At 46.7% G+C, this 17,819-nt stretch overlaps 1 protein-coding gene across 1 annotated transcript; it reads left to right on the top strand.

The window, feature by feature from the left end:
• Nucleotides 1-5,889: 5,889 nt before the first annotated feature.
• Nucleotides 5,890-17,122, top strand: LOC310792295 (eukaryotic translation initiation factor 4 gamma 1-like; the record flags this gene model as incomplete). The annotated part of the gene is made up of 13 exons (XM_083654018.1): nucleotides 5,890-6,024; nucleotides 6,590-6,718; nucleotides 6,865-7,278; nucleotides 7,881-8,027; nucleotides 9,269-9,502; nucleotides 9,658-9,762; nucleotides 10,501-10,828; nucleotides 11,170-11,258; nucleotides 11,390-11,594; nucleotides 12,395-12,604; nucleotides 15,138-15,301; nucleotides 16,080-16,200; nucleotides 16,728-17,122. The coding sequence occupies 13 exons, from the start codon at nucleotides 5,890-5,892 to the stop codon at nucleotides 17,120-17,122; spliced, it is 2,676 nt and encodes an 891-aa protein (XP_083510144.1).
• Nucleotides 17,123-17,819: the final 697 nt, after the last annotated feature.

Below are 17,819 nucleotides of genomic sequence, written 5' to 3'. Positions count from 1 at the left end.
ATTTGATCAAAAGAAATTGGTGGAACAGAACTCAGGTTTTGGGACCACCGCTCCATTGTTTACATGGGTTGTAACGCAGGCTCAGACGCGTTGCCACCCTGTGCGATGACGTAATCCAAGATGGCCGCGCTGTGAATAAGGTCTATGGTATGCGCCAGGCATGGAAGGTGGATCCATGTTGTGATTTTGATAGCCCTGGTCATATTGGAGGCATTGTCGGTTATGCAGCAAACCACTTTATTCTCCACTCCCCATTCTTTTGCCACTCTGAGCAGGTTTTCAGCCAGGTTGTCTCCTGTGTGCCGGTCAAGTGGGCTGTTACTGCCATGAATGGGGTTGTAGCCCTTGATGTCCAGCAATCTGTTGTTAAGCAAACTGCTGACAATTTAGACAGTCTCTCCTTCAGTGATGCTGCTTCTCTCTGATCAATGTTTGACACTGTCTTGGTTACTGTCTTCCTTGATGGAAGAGTGTAGGAAGGGTTAAGAGCTTTGCAGAATCGCTCAAATCCTTTGTCGTCTACAATTCTGTATGGCTGGAAGTCAGTGGCAATCATTTTAGCAAGCTCTTCATCTATCTTCCCCTGTCTCAATGGGGTTATGATGACAGGTGCTGCATAATCATGGAGAGATGTCTGTCTTGTTTTTGGTATTGTGCCTGTGGTTCTTGGTGCCTGGGCAGGCAGAGATGTAGACCCAGTTCTATTTTCAGACTGAGAGGTAGATGCAGCATGGGTGTGACTGACGGTGGATGACTGACTTGTAGTACTACCTGATGATGTGGGAGTGGTTTCAGCAGTAGTATTGTAGTACTACCTGATGATGTGGGAGTGGTTTCAGCAGTAGTATTGATGATGTGGGAGTGGTTTCAGCAGTAGTATAGACCAGAACTGCAACGCGTCATCGCACTGCACCGCGCCCCTTTTTGGGGGAATGCGGAAATCCTCTTTGACTCAGGCTGAACGGACATGACGACAGTCCAGTCAACCTTAATTTATTCATATATCTCGACCGTTCAGGTTCGGGCAAGGTCGCAAAATAATTAGTAGACATGTTTATCAAACCAAAAAAACACTTGAACCCGAAATTAATGAATTGGTATTTTGTCTATGCTAGCTAAAAACATGGCAAAAATACCATCACAACAACGCTATTCATTCTTTCTATCCCCCAAAAAGGGGCGCGGCCTTGACACTTTGGATGTGCAGTTCTGGTCTATTGATGATGTGGGAGTGGTTTCAGCAGTAGTACCTGATGATGTGGGAGTGGTTTCAGCAGTAGTACCTGATGATGTGGGAGTGGTTTCAGCAGTAGTACCTGATGATGTGGGAGTGGTTTCAGCAGTAGTATTGATGATGTGGGAGTGGTTTCAGCAGTAGTACCTGATGATGTGGGAGTGGTTTCAGCAGTAGTACCTGATGATGTGGGAGTGGTTTCAGCAGTAGTATTGAGGATGTGGGAGTGGTTTCAGCAGTAGTATTGATGATGTGGGAGTGGTTTCAGCAGTAGTATTGATGATGTGGGAGTGGTTTCAGCAGTAGTACCTGATGATGTGGGAGTGGTTTCAGCAGTAGTACCTGATGATGTGGGAGTGGTTTCAGCAGTAGTATTGATGATGTGGGAGTGGTTTCAGCAGTAGTATTGTAGTACTACCTGATGATGTGGGAGTGGTTTCAGCAGTAGTATTGATGATGTGGGAGTGGTTTCAGCAGTAGTATTGATGATGTGGGAGTGGTTTCAGCAGTAGTATTGATGATGTGGGAGTGGTTTCAGCAGTAGTATTGTAGTACTACCTGATGATGTGGGAGTGGTTTCAGCAGTAGTATTGTAGTACTACCTGAAGATGTGGGAGTGGTTTCAGCAGTAGTATTGTAGTACTACCTGATGATGTGGGAGTGGTTTCAGCAGTAGTATTGATGATGTGGGAGTGGTTTCAGCAGTAGTATTGTGATGATGTGGGAGTGGTTTCAGCAGTAGTATTGATGATGTGGGAGTGGTTTCAGCAGTAGTATTGTGATGATGTGGGAGTGGTTTCAGCAGTAGTATTGTGATGATGTGGGAGTGGTTTCAGCAGTAGTATTGTGATGATGTGGGAGTGGTTTCAGCAGTAGTATTGTGATGATGTGGGAGTGGTTTCAGCAGTAGTATTGATGATGTGGGAGTGGTTTCAGCAGTAGTATTGTGATGATGTGGGAGTGGTTTCAGCAGTAGTATTGATGATGTGGGAGTGGTTTCAGCAGTAGTATTGTGATGATGTGGGAGTGGTTTCAGCAGTAGTATTGATGATGTGGGAGTGGTTTCAGCAGTAGTATTGATGATGTGGGAGTGGTTTCAGCAGTAGTATTGTGATGATGTGGGAGTGGTTTCAGCAGTAGTATTGATGATGTGGGAGTTGTTTCAGCAGTAGTATTGTGATGATGTGGGAGTGGTTTCAGCAGTAGTATTGATGATGTGGGAGTGGTTTCAGCAGTAGTATTGTGATGATGTGGGAGTGGTTTCAGCAGTAGTATTGATGATGTGGGAGTGGTTTCAGCAGTAGTATTGATGATGTGGGAGTGGTTTCAGCAGTAGTATTGATGATGTGGGAGTGGTTTCAGCAGTAGTATTGTGATGATGTGGGAGTGGTTTCAGCAGTAGTATTGTGATGATGTGGGAGTGGTTTCAGCAGTAGTATTGATGATGTGGGAGTGGTTTCAGCAGTAGTATTGTGATGATGTGGGAGTGGTTTCAGCAGTAGTATTGTGATGATGTGGGAGTGGTTTCAGCAGTAGTATTGATGATGTGGGAGTGGTTTCAGCAGTAGTATTGTGATGATGTGGGAGTGGTTTCAGCAGTAGTATTGTGATGATGTGGGAGTGGTTTCAGCAGTAGTACCTGATGATGTGGGAGTGGTTTCAGCAGTATTGTCGCCATCGTTATCTTCTTGGTCATCATCGTCATCGGGAGTGGGCCGTCGTCTCGTCGGATGCTGTGTTTTTAAGTGGCGGTGAAGGTTGTGTGTTGATCCTGATGCTGTGTTTTTAAGTGGTGGTGAAGGTTGTTTGTTGATCCTGCTTTGAAAGATATATTTTCTTTGCAAATATTGCATTCCGCTTTATCATTAGTTTTACTTGTGAATTGCATCCAGATGCTGCTGCGTTTGCGAGTTTGGCTCATTTTCATCCCATGTCGTCTACCTCTCCTGGCTGGTTCTTCTTGTCACGCTGCCTAATGACCGACTGACTGGCTCTGTCTCTGACTTTGCGAGTAAACCTCTCAGAAAGTTCACGTCAAAGTTCACGTCATTATTTTTGCATATCAAATGAGGATGCACTTGTTATGCTCACCGCGGTGTAGTGTGTTATTTTAAGTGCTGACACCGCCCGCTTGAGCCAGTAAACGGGGTGCGCTTTTTAACATGACAAGCAAGCCTCCTGCTCCCCAGTGAGCCCGCTTGTGTTTACTTAGTAGGGGGAGGTGTGTGTGTGTGTGTGTGTGTGCGTGCGTGCGTGCGTGCGTGCGTGTGTGTGTGTGTGTGTGTGTGTGTGTGTGTGTGTGTGTGTATGTGCGTGCGTGTGCTGTGTGTGTGTGTGTGTGTGTGTGTGTGTGTGTGTGTGTGTATGTGCGTGCGTGTGCTGTGTGTGTGTGTGTGTGTGTGTGTGTGTGTGTGTGTGTGTGTGTTGTGTGTGTGCGTGCGTGTGCTGTGTGCGCGCTCTATAGTCCGGTGAGTGTGACTGACAGAAACCTGAGAGGAGAGGAAAAAAGAACGAAGGGGGGAAAAGAACGGTTCTCAACGACGACGACTCGGTTCCCGTCGTTCCGACCAAAGAGCCGTTCAATAGATTCGGGTCGTTCGCGAACGTCACAACACTATTCCACTCGTTTTATTGGCTCGACATAGCTCGACATGCACACACACACTGACACACACAAAACATCCCTCTGAGAAGCGTTCTACGGGCACTACACCTATGATTGTAACCTGTGCGTTACGACTGCGTTGTGTTTGTGTGTGTGTGTGTGTGTGGTGACACTCAGGAGGCAAGAGGCAGTACTGGGTCTCAGGTTGTTTACTGTGTGACACATAGAGCAGGGTTTGGTGTACATTATGCGCGGTCTCCCTCCCCTCGTTGACATTCCAGGAGGCGAGATTTTTTCCCATGATGGCGAAGGCTAGGCGAAGGCATGACCCGCCCCTCTCTGCCTCGGATTGACTGACTGCACTCGGCTGCTCTCGCCTGCTTCCCAGGCGAGCCAGAAGTCATCTCAAACGAGCCTAATATAGCCTATACTTTCATTCAATGTCACGATGCTGCGGGGGGAAGTAGGCTACTTACAAGCGTTATTACTATAACTAGATAGGCGATTAGTGGAGTGTTTGCTGGACAGCTAACTAACATTCATACTTTATTCAAATGACTCTGCAGTCAGTTAGTTTCTGCTGAGGATGTAAGGGTCATCTAAGCATTCATTTGTTCATAACGTGAGCAGCAGGTGCAAAACAATCATTCAATCAACAAGCATGAGATGGCAGATGGCAGCATATAGAATCAAAAGGTTATGTGTGAGATCTTACTTTATTATATTAAACGTTACAATTGCAAACCGTATAACAGTTATTTAGGCCTACTTAGCCTATTACACAAGCATATGAATGTGTATTTTCTCTTGTCATTCTAAATTTCATCACCTTGTTTCCTCTGATTAATATTTAAATTACAATAATACATAAAATACATGTCATTCTTGTGTTACAATGAGCTGAATAACCCTGTTTTATATCACCCTTGATCAATTCTCTGTCTATAGGCTACGTACGTGCACTGCCAAGAGTAGCGGCAGCGTTATAAACCATAGATGACTATATTAAAAACATAAACACACTGGCGTCTTTCATGCAGGCTAGCAAGCGTAACTGCTGTCTGTCTGAGTCTGACGGTCTGACCACAGACTGTAGAAAGAGATGTAATGCAGGATAGCCAAGCAAATGTGTTTGGATGGAAGTTTGACGCTAGGCCAATCAGAGGCAGAGAGGGGCGGGTTATGCCTTCCCATAGCCATCGCTATCATCCGAAAAAAGATATGGCTTCCAGGAGACTGTGACCGGAGCTGCGTGCATGCGCACATAATGACGTTGCTGCGGTGGGTGCGTTTGGAAACACTAAACTCTAGAGCACACAAGTAGGAGATTCCCAGAGGAAAATAAGGTGTTTTGGTGAAATTCATAAGCGGGACCATATTAACCTGTTACATCATCATGGATTAATTCCTCATCAACACCTAGCATTAATTAATACCATAATTCATGTGTTAATTACCACCATCGACATCCAGCTATCCAGCTAAAATTGCCCCAATATTTTGATAATTTCATTTTCATCCAATTCATTTAATTTCCATCTCTAACACACACTCAGCACCTGCAAGCTCGTTGCCAGAAGACAACGATGAAGAACACACTCACACAAACATCTCTGTTTACACTACGCTTTAGCAACTTTATGCACTAATTATTATTATTTTTAATGCCCCCAAAATGTTGTAAATGCCCCGAGTTTTTAGAGGGTGGGGGCAAAAGTTGCCCCCAAAATATTTTTTAAATATCCTACACTGCCCTCATGATACGTCAACACCTGCCTTCAGAGGAAGGAATAAGAATCACATTTTTATTCATTTCTTTCAGAGCAAAGGAATGCAACTTCAGCAGCTTGATAACAATTGTAGACATCTATCGCTACATTACAAGTTTCACATGTGCTCCTACGTGGTTTTCTAGCTAGACCACACCTTTTATTCCTAGCCGGTAAACTCTAGTGTGCCAGTCTTTGGCAGGTGAGCCTAAATTAATTTCTGCTCTTAAATGTACAAGTATGCCCCTCAAGACTACAAATGTTGTCTCCTTCAGGTACACATGCCAGTCGCCCAAGCGGCCCCCGTGCGTGTCGTGCAATATGACATGGAGTTTCTCCTGGGCTTCCGGTTCGTCCCTGCCAGCCTGAGCAAGCCTCAGGGTCTGCCAGCCATCCGGGGAGTCGTATTAGACAAGGTAAAGACACGTTACAGCCATTCAGACACGAGACATGCCCTTTTATGAATGAAGACCTGTTTAAACCTGTACACATAGTTAGGGGTAAAGAACTAGAATGGTTCTACTGTATTGGCAATGTGGGTAGTATACTGTACATTTCTTTCTTTTCCTATTTGTTGCTTAAATCTCTATATGTAGATCTTAAACTTTTTTAAGAGTATAGTTATTCTGATTGTATACTTGCAGGGGGACTAACAATGTCAATCAGTCTTGTGACTGCAATTGTCATGCATTTACATTTTGCTAAACGACAGTGACATCACTGGTCCACACTAACTCAAATTAATAACTCATTAACTCAAATCAACTCTCAATAACTGTCAAACTAGATAAATGACTTCAAAACCGTTTACAGTTTGAGAGTTGATTTGAGTTAATGAGTTATTCATTTGAGTTAGTGTGGACCAGTGATGTCACTGGTCCACATTTTAACACTCAATAACTGTCAAATTAAATGACAGACTTCAAAACAGTTTACAGTTTTCTGATATACTACCTCTGCTCTGTGTTCCTCTCTATTCAGGCGAATGAGACCCCTCTACGTCAACTGGACCCCAGTCGTCTACCAGGGATGAACTGCGGCCCTGACTACTTCACACCCTGCTACGCCAATCTTGGCAGACCTAACATGGGGGGAGGAGGCAGAGGACCAGTAAGTGACCCTCAGCAAATGTTTAGTGGATAGAAGCCTGCACTTGAAGGTTGTAGTTGGGTAATTCAATGTTTTTGGCTGAAATCTCTCATCGTCTCACTCCTTCTTCCATCTCCTTGTCCTTCCCTTCCCATCCCTCCTTCTAGCCTCGAGGCACGGGCATGATCGGTGTCGGCGGGCCACGCCATTCCCAACAGGGCCAGAGGGAAGAGCCTCGCCCGAGGAAGATCATCACCCTTATGTCGCTTAACGACGACGTGCACCTCAACAAGGCCCAGAAGGCTTGGAAGCCCTCGGCCAAAAAGCCAGCCCGCACTCGCGGAGCAGAGGAGCCCGAGGAGAGCGAGCTTACCAAGACCCAGGACCTGTTCAAGCGTGTGCGAAGCATCCTCAACAAGCTGACCCCGCAGATGTTTCAACAGCTGATGAAGCAGGTCCAAGAGCTGACCATAGACACAGAGGAGAGGTTAAAAGGAGTCATAGACCTCATCTTTGAGAAGGCCATCTCCGAGCCAAACTTCTCTGTGGTCTATGCAAACATGTGCTGCTGCCTTATGACGGTAGGTGCCTATGCATGCTCCTGCCTGCCATGCTCCAGTCTTTAAAGGAACACTCCGCCCATTTTCAACCAGCTTTGTATCATTAGAACATCAGTAGTATATCAGAAAACTGTAAACGGTTTTGAAGTCTGTCATTTAATTTGACAGTTATTGAGTGTTAAAGTGTGGACCAGTGACATCACTGGTCCACACTAACTCAAATTAATAACTCATTAACTCAAATCAACTCTCAATAACTGTCAAACTATTCATCATTCATCTAGTTTGACAGTTATTGAGAGTTGATTTGAGTTAATGAGTTATTAATTTGAGTTAGTGTGGACCAGTGATGTCACTGGTCCACACTTTAACACTCAATAACTGTCAAATTAAATGACAGACTTCAAAACAGTTTACAGTTTTCTGATATACTACTGATGTTCTAATGATACAAAGCTGGTTGAAAATGGGCAGTGTTCCTTTAACTTGTGCCACGTCTCTGAGCCACTGACTTATTAAGTGATGAGATGAAGGAACTGAGAGCCACCCCTTCTCCCTTATACGTCCTCAACCAAGTTAACCAACTGTGTACCCTAACTGTCCCTTTACTCTGCTCTCCTCAGCTAAAAGTCCCCACCACAGATGAGCCGGGAGTCACTGTGGATTTCCGCAAGCTGCTACTCAAGCGCTGCCAGAAGGAGTTTGAGAAGGACAAAGATGACAACGACATCTTTGAGAAGAAGCAGAAAGAACTGGACGCTGCCTCAGGGGTATGTACAGTATGTGCCTGCCACAGAATATATTGAAGGGGGAGGGTCGAGTCGAGTTGATGGTCAAACCTTGAAGTGTGGTGGGAGGGATTTGAAGGTGACCGTGTGTTGGGAGGAAGAATTTGCACCATTACATTAAGATCCAATTTGGTCAAATTTTCTGATGTTTAGTGTTAAAGTCCCTGGAAACCAAAATCCACAAAAACGTTCTAACTATGTTATTTAGGGTCTTATGTTAGTAATTTTGTGCCTCCGAAATTATTATACATTACTTTCAACCCAAAGCCTTAAAATCGACACTTTTCTACAAGATTCTACAAGATACTTCCTCATTGAAGAGAGCAGTGCGCGAGGTGCTAAAATGCAGGAGCTTGTGACGGCATAAGCTCTATATAACCTTTGTACACGCGCGCAATCCGCACCCACCCTCCTTTTGTCCGTTCTTTGCCCCCAGTGACAGCGCTCGCTCAGTATGTCTGCCTCCCTCCCACTCTGTGCCGAGCGCTATGCTTCTCTCTCTCTCTCTCTCTCTCTCTCTCTCTCTCTCTCTCTCTTCTCTCTCCTCTCTCTCTCCTCTCCTCTCCTCTCCTCTCTCTCTCTCTTTCTCTCTCTCTCTCTCTCTCCTCTCCTCTCCTCTCTCTCTCTCTCTCTCTCCCCTCGTGTGAGAGAGAGCACAGAGAGAGACACAGCCTGGTGACGCGAGGTTACTCACACATACACACACACACACGCTGTGCAGTCGCAGCAAGAGTCTCTCCCTCTCCGAGCAACGAACACACACACACACACACACACACACACACACACACACACGGTGTGTGTGTGTGTGTGTGTGTGTGTGTGTGTGTGTGTCGATCTCTCTTTCTCTCTTTCTCCGTTTCCCTCCCCCCCTCTCTCTCGCGCTCTCCGAGAGACAGAAATTTCCCTGCTGTAGACGGGACACGCCCACACAGTCCGCGGGAGAAAATACACTCTAAAAAATAATCGATTCTCATTACTTTTGCCAGACTGTCAAACCTAAATTTATATACTTTGCGACGTTCATCATCGTTCAAATTTGGCTGGTGGCTTATTAACATAGGCTCCTGTGATGTGATGAACTCAAAATGCTAAATAATAATAAAATATTTCTGGTTTCCAGGGACTTTAAATTATCTGTGCGCATAAATTCACCAGAAATGTAATGTAAGCCAACCCTGTCCCGCTCCCTTCCCTGACCTCTGACCTCTCTGTTTCTGCAGGACGAGACCAAGCAGCTCAGAGAGGAGCTGGAGGAGTCTAAGGCCAAGGCGAGAAAACGCTCCCTCGGCAACATCAAGCTCATCGGTGAACTGTACAAAATCAAAATGCTGAGCGAGGCCATCATGCACTCCTGCATTGGAAAGCTGCTCAAGAACCACGACGAGGAGTCCCTGGAGTGCCTCTGCAGACTGCTGTCCACCATCGGCAAGGACCTGGACTTCGAGAAGGCCAAGGTACAACAACGCACACATAGAGGAGATCTTGAGAAAGAGTTAGGTCTAGTGTAGTGGTGGAATGGGCAAGTTCGGTATGGTTTACATTGTTTCGGCTTGCAAATTGAACACAATGAAACGTACGCTCACCAAAGCGTCTTGGTTTGTCTTTATAGCCTCAGATGGACCAGTACTTCAACCAGATGGAGAAGATCATCAAGGAAAGGAAAATCTCCTCCAGGATCCGCTTTATGCTGCAGGACATGGTGGACCTGCGACGGGTGAGTTCAACCCTAGCTTACTCTAGCAGTCTTCTGAAAAGAAGTCCATGTTTTTGCTAACTTACCAGTGAGGCCTAGTGACTTAAGAATGAATAGAGGTCTCTTGGTCTCTTGTGCTGCTTCATTGCGTCTCCTCACAGCGATGTTGGCTGGCCAGCAACAGTTGTTTGCAGTTAAAGGACATGTGGTTGTATTAAAATGGCCGTAGCCAATTGAGCACAGCCATTAGTGTTGAGGGCAATGAGCACAGCCATTAGTGTTGAGGGCAATGCACCATACCATACGACCTCCTCCTGCCGCAACCCAAGCCAACACTGATTTCACTCACTCACTGAAATGGTTCTCATAGTTTATATAGCTTCATAATACATTAAACCATTGGTATGGGAGATTTTATCATCATTTCTCTTTTGACAATCATCCCGCGACCCCGTGGGGGGTCCCGACCCCCAGGTTGAGAACCACTGCTGTAGCGGACTACAAAGCCACTGGACTGTTTTCCCCCTCACCCTCTTATTTCAGTGCTGCTCTATAAAGCCCGTTCAGTGTAGTGGCATTAGAATGAATGTGGCTTCCTGGCTAAATTCTGTTCCCTGAAAGAATACAGCAGTTTTTACAAGGCAAGATGAGCTGGTCCGAGTCAGCACATTGGCCAATGAGGTTTACACTGAAGCACACACACTTTTATTCTTTCCTTTCTGCGCAAAAGCTGTACTCACCATCTCTCTCCAACCCCAGTGCAACTGGGTGCCCAGGCGAGGCGAGGCGGGCCCCAAGACCATCGACCAGATCCACAAAGACGCCAAGCTGGAGGAGAACAGGGAGCAGATGAAGGTCCAGCAGGTTCTCCTCTCCAAGATGGGCGGAGGGGGTCCCGGGGGCCGCGGAGGCCCTCACACCCCGGGCCCACGCAGCGCTCCCCAGGACGAGGGCTGGAACACGGCGCCCATCTCCACCAAGAGCCGACCCATTGACACCAGCCGCCTCAGCAAGATCGCCCAGGCAGTGCCAGTCACCCAGGCAGCAGCGCCCGCCCAAGCAGCCCCCGCCCAGGCTGCGCCCGGGGGCGCAGTGCCACCACCTGTCACTGAGGCAGAGACATCTCCTCCCACAGAGACAGTTGCAGCAATTGCCGCTGCCCCAGAAACGGTGCCCTCCCCCGCCCCTCCCACAGGAGAAGAGGAGAGGGAGGAGCCATCCCCTCAGCCCACAGCCACCCCCGCCCCTGAAGAAACGACTATGCAAGGTCAGTGGATCTGTCTCATAAATAAGAATAAGCTTATTTTATAACATGCTTTCCAAGACATATCCAAGAGCAATGAATGAATCAGTCATGGAGTTTTGTGGTGCTATTGCTCAGACTCTGCATTCATCTAAGGCTGATTGTAATTGTATTCCTTCCTGTAGCTGCTGTGTCTGTGCCAGAGAAGAAGAGGAAGGTGAAGGAACTGAACAAGGAGGAGGCTGTTGGAGACCTCCTGGATGCCTATGCAGAGGTGTGTGTGATTTTGTTTGTTTTCCACTCTCAACCTGCCTGTTTGCCAGTCACTTGGTGGGCCGTTTCTACTGGGGACCCTGCACTAATCTTCCTCCCCTATCGCTCTCTGCCCTCCCTGCTTCCTTCCAGGATCAGGTGGTGGAGGCCCCACCGGAGCCCGAGCCGACCGCCGCCCCGGCACCAGAAGCCCAGGCCCCCGCCACTTCCTCTCCTGCCCCCGAGGATCCTGACCTCACCTGGGAGGACAAGGAGGACAAACTGGTGGATGCTGAGAACATTAAGCCGGAGCCTCCCAAGTCGGGCGCCACCGACAACAAGTACCAGTACAAAGAGGGTGGGTCCCTGGACTTTGGTCCCATTCAGCAACTATGATCTTATCTCACTCACTATATTGGGTTACTTTGCAGACTCACTTTGCAATCTCTTGGGCTTGAGTGAGGATTTTTAAAAGGGAAAGCTTACCCCCCCCCACCAAGAAAAAGACACCATTTAATAGGCTTTGTTTCTTTGTCATCGTCAGTTTTTGTCTTTCTTTCTGTCGTTTTGCACCACAGACAAACAGGCAAACTGAACTCACACACGTTTCTCTCCCGCTCCTCTTTCAGAAAATTGGAAGCCCATCATCCTAGAGGAGAAGATACAAGCTGCCAGGGAGTTCCTCCGCCCGTTCCGCCTCCTGTTCATGGCCACAGAGACAGTTGCCGCTGCCCCGGAAACGGTGCCCTCCCCCGCCCCTCCCACAGGAGAAAAGGAGAGGGAGGAGCCATCCCCTCCCCCCACAGCCACCCCCGCCGCTGAAGAAACGACTCTGCCAGGTCAGTGGATCTGTCTCATGAATAAGAATACGCTTATTTTATAACATGCTTTCCAAGACACATCCAAATGTGAGCAATGAATGAATCAGTCATTGAGTTTTGTTGTGCTATTGCTATTCCATTCATCTAAGGCTGATTGATTACTTTGCAGACTCACTTTGCAATCTTTTGGGCTTGAGTGAGGATTTTTAAAAGGGAAAGCCCCCCCCCACCAAGAAAAAGACCAAATTTAATAGGCTTTGTTTCTTTCTGTCGTTTTGCACCACAGACAAACAGGCAAACTGAACTCACACACGTTTATCTCCCTCTCCTGTTTCAGAAAACATCTGGGCGGACCGCCAGGCTCAGATGTTGGCTCGGCGGATGTTTGCCACCTACCAGAGGCGCCCCTGCGGCCGTGAGCGTGACATCTACAGCCTCCTGCATTGGCCGCCAGTCAGCGTGGATGTCAAGGCGGACAGCCCAGTGCCACCTGTCACTGAGGTATGCTTTTGCTTAATCGGTACTGGCTTTGACCTGGTGACTGGAGGTCACTGGAAGAACATGGTTCTCTATCTGTTATGAATTTTTTCTTATATATGGCCTGAGACTAGGGGTGTCACAATATATCGTCCCACGAAATTTCGCGATAGTAAAACGTCACGATATGTATCGTTAAGATGAAATCTCATATCGTGGGGAAAAAAAAAAAAAAAAAAATTTTTTTTTTTTTTTTTCAAAAGTAGACAAAGAAACGTCTTTGTTTGTTGAAGTTCAATGTGTGGAAAGTAGTTCAGTTGAACAAGTCTCTGAAGAGACACATGAGAAGTTATACAGGAGAGAAACCATTCAATTGAGTTTCTGGCAAAACTGTTTACTTGACAGGAAAAACTGAAGATGCATAAAAAATAGACTAAGAAAAGTCTTGTTGTTTGAGTTTGAAGAAAAACTGAAGATGCATAATGAGAATTTATACTGCTGAGAAACCTTTTAGTTCAAAGTAAATCTAAGTGACGGTGTAACTCATTCTATTTCAAGATAAGCCTTATCTCCAATCTCATGTTTTTTCTAGTTGTTATTGTAATAACAATTTCCCACAACAGCATGTTTTGTATTTGTGCATTTCAAATAAAATACTACTTTTCCAGTCATATATTGTCATTATTCAAGTTTAAAAAAATATTGTTAAAATCGTATCGTATCGTTATCGTGAACCCAGTATCGTGATACGTATCGTATCGTGAACTGAGTGTATCGTGACACCCCTACCTGAGACCCACATCTTATATAGCCTCAGACCAACATAACATTGTCACTGATGACATCAGCGATCAATGTCACTCCTCCTCGTACCTCTTCTCCTCCCAGGGGGATCTTCAACCTCCGCTGCTGCAGCCAGAATTGGCATTAATCTGGCTTTCATGTTTACAGTCAACAACATCAAACAGACGAAACCAGCTGGCTCCCGTCCGTGTGATCGTTGCGTCCTGAACTGTACTGCACGCGACTGCAGGGGAAATCAAAACAAAGCACACACAAAAACGCTCTATGCGCTGTGTTTTGTGTGCAATGGAAGCACTCTCGACATGATTTCCAAAGTGTTCACACACGTTTGGTGTGCACGCCGCCTAAGAAAGTCCGGCTCCATCATCACTGATGACAGCATCACTGAACTATAGCATCAGCCTTCGGGCATTCAGCATTAGGGCAATTAATCTGCCCTAATTATAAAATCCGGCTCCGTCAGGTCACCTGCACGGGTGCTCTTTACACACCCTGAAGGTTTCAGGTCTAGTGACATAAGAATGAATTTGGTCTCTTGTGCTGCTTCATTGCGTCTCCTCATAGCGATGTTGGCTGGCCAGCAACAGTTGTTTGCAGTTAAAGGACATGTGGTTGTATTAAAATGGCCGTAGTCAATTGACCACAGCCATTAGTGTCGAGGGCAATGCACCATATTTGTAACGAATGCATGTGAGAATACTATGAATCCATTTCACACTTTGTCACTCACCAAACACTCTCCTGTTTACCAACGCTTGTTGGTAATTGGAATCTCTCTGGTCGCCCTCATACTCACCACACCATAGTGGGGGTTATTAGCCGATGTTGCCCTTTTATTACAACTTTTCACAAAACAATATTTTCTCATAAATCATGGCATACTATAGGCAGTTTAGGTCAGCTCTAGAACCTGACAATAATTATTTGGAACATTAAGCCCGACCAGACTATTTTGAGATGTTTTCATGATTCACAATATGCATTTTTCATTCTTCTAATTTAAAAAAACATCCTAATGCATTCTAAGGTGAAGCTACAAGTTACTGTCATTTAAAACCCAAATAACATTACAGTACTCAATTTACAGCCTTCAAAGAAAGTGTATTGAAACAACAACAACACATTAGATGCAAGTGAAAGAAAGACGTGAGGAAAAGCATCAGGATCGGGGAAAGTAGCTTCTCAGACTTGTTTTAGGTAAACGAGTACTGCCAAGCTCTCATGAATACCTACCCTGTACTCACCATCTCTCTCCAACCCCAGTGCACGACATAATGATATCTTCACAAATCAAATGTACAAGTATGCCCCTCAAAAGATCCAAATCTTGTCTCCTTCAGGCAGCCCCCGTGCCTGTCACTCTGGACGCTGCTCCGGGAAAGGTGCCCTCCCCCGCCCCTCCCACAGGAGAAAAGGAGAGGGAGGAGCCATCCCCTCCCCCCACAGCCACCCCCGCCGCTGAAGAAACGACTCTGCCAGGTCAGTGGATCTGTCTCATAAATAAGAATACGCTTATTTTATAACATGCTTTCCAAGACACATCCAAATGTGAGCAATGAATGAATCAGTCATGGAGTTTTGTTGTGCTATTGCTATTCCATTCATCTAAGGCTGATTGATTACTTTGCAGACTCACTTTGCAATCTTTTGGGCTTGAGTGAGGATTTTTAAAAGGGAAAGCCCCCCCCCCACCAAGAAAAAGACCAAATTTAATAGGCTTTGTTTCTTTCTGTCGTTTTGCACCACAGACAAACAGGCAAACTGAACTCACACAGGTTTATCTCCCTCTCCTGTTTCAGAAAACATCTGGGCGGACCGCCAGGCTCAGATGTTGGCTCGGCGGATGTTTGCCACCTACCAGAGGCGCCCCTGCGGCCGTGAGCGTGACATCTACAGCCTCCTGCATTGGCCGCCAGTCAGCGTGGATGTCAAGGCGGACAGCCCAGTGCCACCTGTCACTGAGGTATGCTTTTGCTTAATCGGTACTGGCTTTGACCTGGTGACTGGAGGTCCACTGGAAGAACATGGTTCTCTATCTGTTATGAATTCTTTCTTATATATGGCCTGAGACCCACATCTTATATAGCCTCAGACCAACATAACATTGTCACTGATGACATCACCGATCAATGAACCACCTCCGTACTGAAGTGACCCTGTATATCTTGAGGCATTTGGTTTGTAACAACAGTCAGTCACCAGTTATTCTATACTCTGTCAAAGTACTCATCCAGCCCCTTTCAAATGCATTGTCAATGTCATGCAATAGGAGGTATTATCTGTTCCACAGTGTTTTAAAGAAACATATAAAGAATCTCAGGTAACATTTACTTGTACTGTATATGCTCTGGTCTCTCCATTACATTTCCCACCGCTGTTCATGTTTGTATGGGTCCATTTGAGATTTTCTAAACTACACAACATTTGGATTGTGGAGAATGCAAACCATTGCTACAGCGCCACGAGCGCCACCCATGGAGGAAGGCCTTACCAGAAACATCACACCAAAGTTGGAATAAATGTTTTGCAATTTGAATAATGAATCCTGGACATAGTAAGCTTTTAAAATAAATGTTTACTGACAATTGCAGATTTTTCCAGAGACACCCCTCGTACTGTGGAATCAGGACATGGTGATGTCGTTTCTCTTTTGAGCAGTTCATCGCATGAGGGCTTTATTCCTGGTTTGACTTTCATCTAAATTGGGATGCCACTGTTTGTGCTTGTCTTGCAGGTGCCAGCCAGCAAGTCAACAGGCAGCAGCCATAGCTGGAGGTCTACCTGCTTTTCCTGGCCCCATCCTGCTGTCTCCTACATCCCCTTTCATCACCCCAGGATTTGACCCCATGAAGTTGCCACCAGGTAAGACATGTATGAAATGTGGGATGAAATTGTGGAATTGTGGGCAGTGGTGGCCTAAAAGTTATAGAAGCGAGCTTGTGACCAGAAGGTCGTCGGTTCAATCCCCGGGCCCGGCAGGAAAAATCTAGGTGGGGAAAGATGGCCCCTCGCTCATTACCACCACCGAGGTGCCCTTGAGCAAGGCCCTTAACCCCCAACCGCTCTCAGTGGAGCTGATCAGTGGCCAGCAGATCAGACTGTGGTTGTACTGGCCAGCTTCCAGGTGTGAATGTTGGGGGAATGTGAATAAGGCGCTCCCTCCCCCTGTATAAATAAAGGTTAATTATTTTATTTTTTCAAGTATCACCTAAAGGTAAAATGTAGGAGCTTATAACCAGGTTTGGTTTAAATGTTTACTCTTTGGACTTGAGGTATTGTATATGAAACAATGTATATTTCAGTATTTATATGAAAAGATCCATATTTCAATATTTTCACCATGATTGTAATTGGTTTGATGTTTTGACACTTGTGCTTTCCTTTAGCAGGTTTAGCTGGAAAACCCACAGAGGAATCCAGCCAAGACCAGCTGGGATCTCCAGGAGCGCCCATGATGAGCCTGCCTGGCCCGGTGGGTCCCAGACTGGGTATGCCGCCCCTGCAGCACCCCCCGGGCATGCCAAACCCGGCCATGCCAAATCCTCATCTACCTCCATTCCTCCCACCTCCAAACATGTCACACATGCCCCCTCAAATGATGCCCAGAGGGCCGATGTTTCCACCGGATCGGTTCAGGATGCCCATGCCCTTCGGCCCCCGCGGCCCTCCTTTCCCACCACGGCACCCTATGGGACCAGCGGGCATGGACGACAGGGGACGGGGGCATTTCCGAAACGGGAGGCCGGGCTTCGTGTGCCCACCCTTCCACAGAGGGAGATGGTAGAGCTTGGGTGATCCAGTATGTCCAGAACTCAGCTGCCAGGGTTCTCACTCACACCAAGCCCTGGCAGCACATCACCCCCACCCTCATTCACCTCCACTGGCTCCCCATCAAGTCCCGCATCATATATAAGATCATCCTCCTCACCTACAAGTCCCTCCATGCCCGTGCCCCCCAGTATCTCTCCGACCTCCTCCACTTCCATGCCCCCCCCCCCCCCCCCCCCCCCCCCCCCCCGGAACCTGAGGTCCTCTGACTCCGGGCTGCTTGTCACCCCCCAGACCAGGCTGCGGACCTTCGGGGACAGGGCCTTCAGTGCCTCAGCCCCCACCCTCTGGAACTCACTCCCCACTGATATCAGGAACATTCCCACCCTGGACGCCTTCAAAACGGCACTCAAATCTCATCTGTTCATCTGCCTTTGGCCCTAATTAACTGTTCCTGCCTGTCTATTTGTCCCTCTCTGTGCTCTTGTGCCTTTTGCTTTGTTTTATTTTTGTCCCTGTGCGCTCGTCTTTTGTGTGTCTACCGTTCCTTGTTTTGTTCTCTCCTGTGAAGCGTCCTTGGGTTCGAGAAAGGCGCTATATAAGTCCAAGTTATTATTATTATTATTATGGACCTGAGGGGAGGGAGGGTGATGAACCACTATGACACATACTAACTGTTCCAGAAACATTCTGTTTTATACCCACGGAAACAC

The sequence above is a fragment of the Poromitra crassiceps genome (genome assembly GCF_964638095.1).
Source record: "Poromitra crassiceps genome assembly, chromosome: 17".
NCBI classification, from domain to species: domain Eukaryota; kingdom Metazoa; phylum Chordata; class Actinopteri; order Beryciformes; family Melamphaidae; genus Poromitra; species Poromitra crassiceps.
The sequence above is the reverse complement of the archived record's forward strand: the minus strand, read 5'-3'. Positions and strand labels throughout refer to the sequence as shown.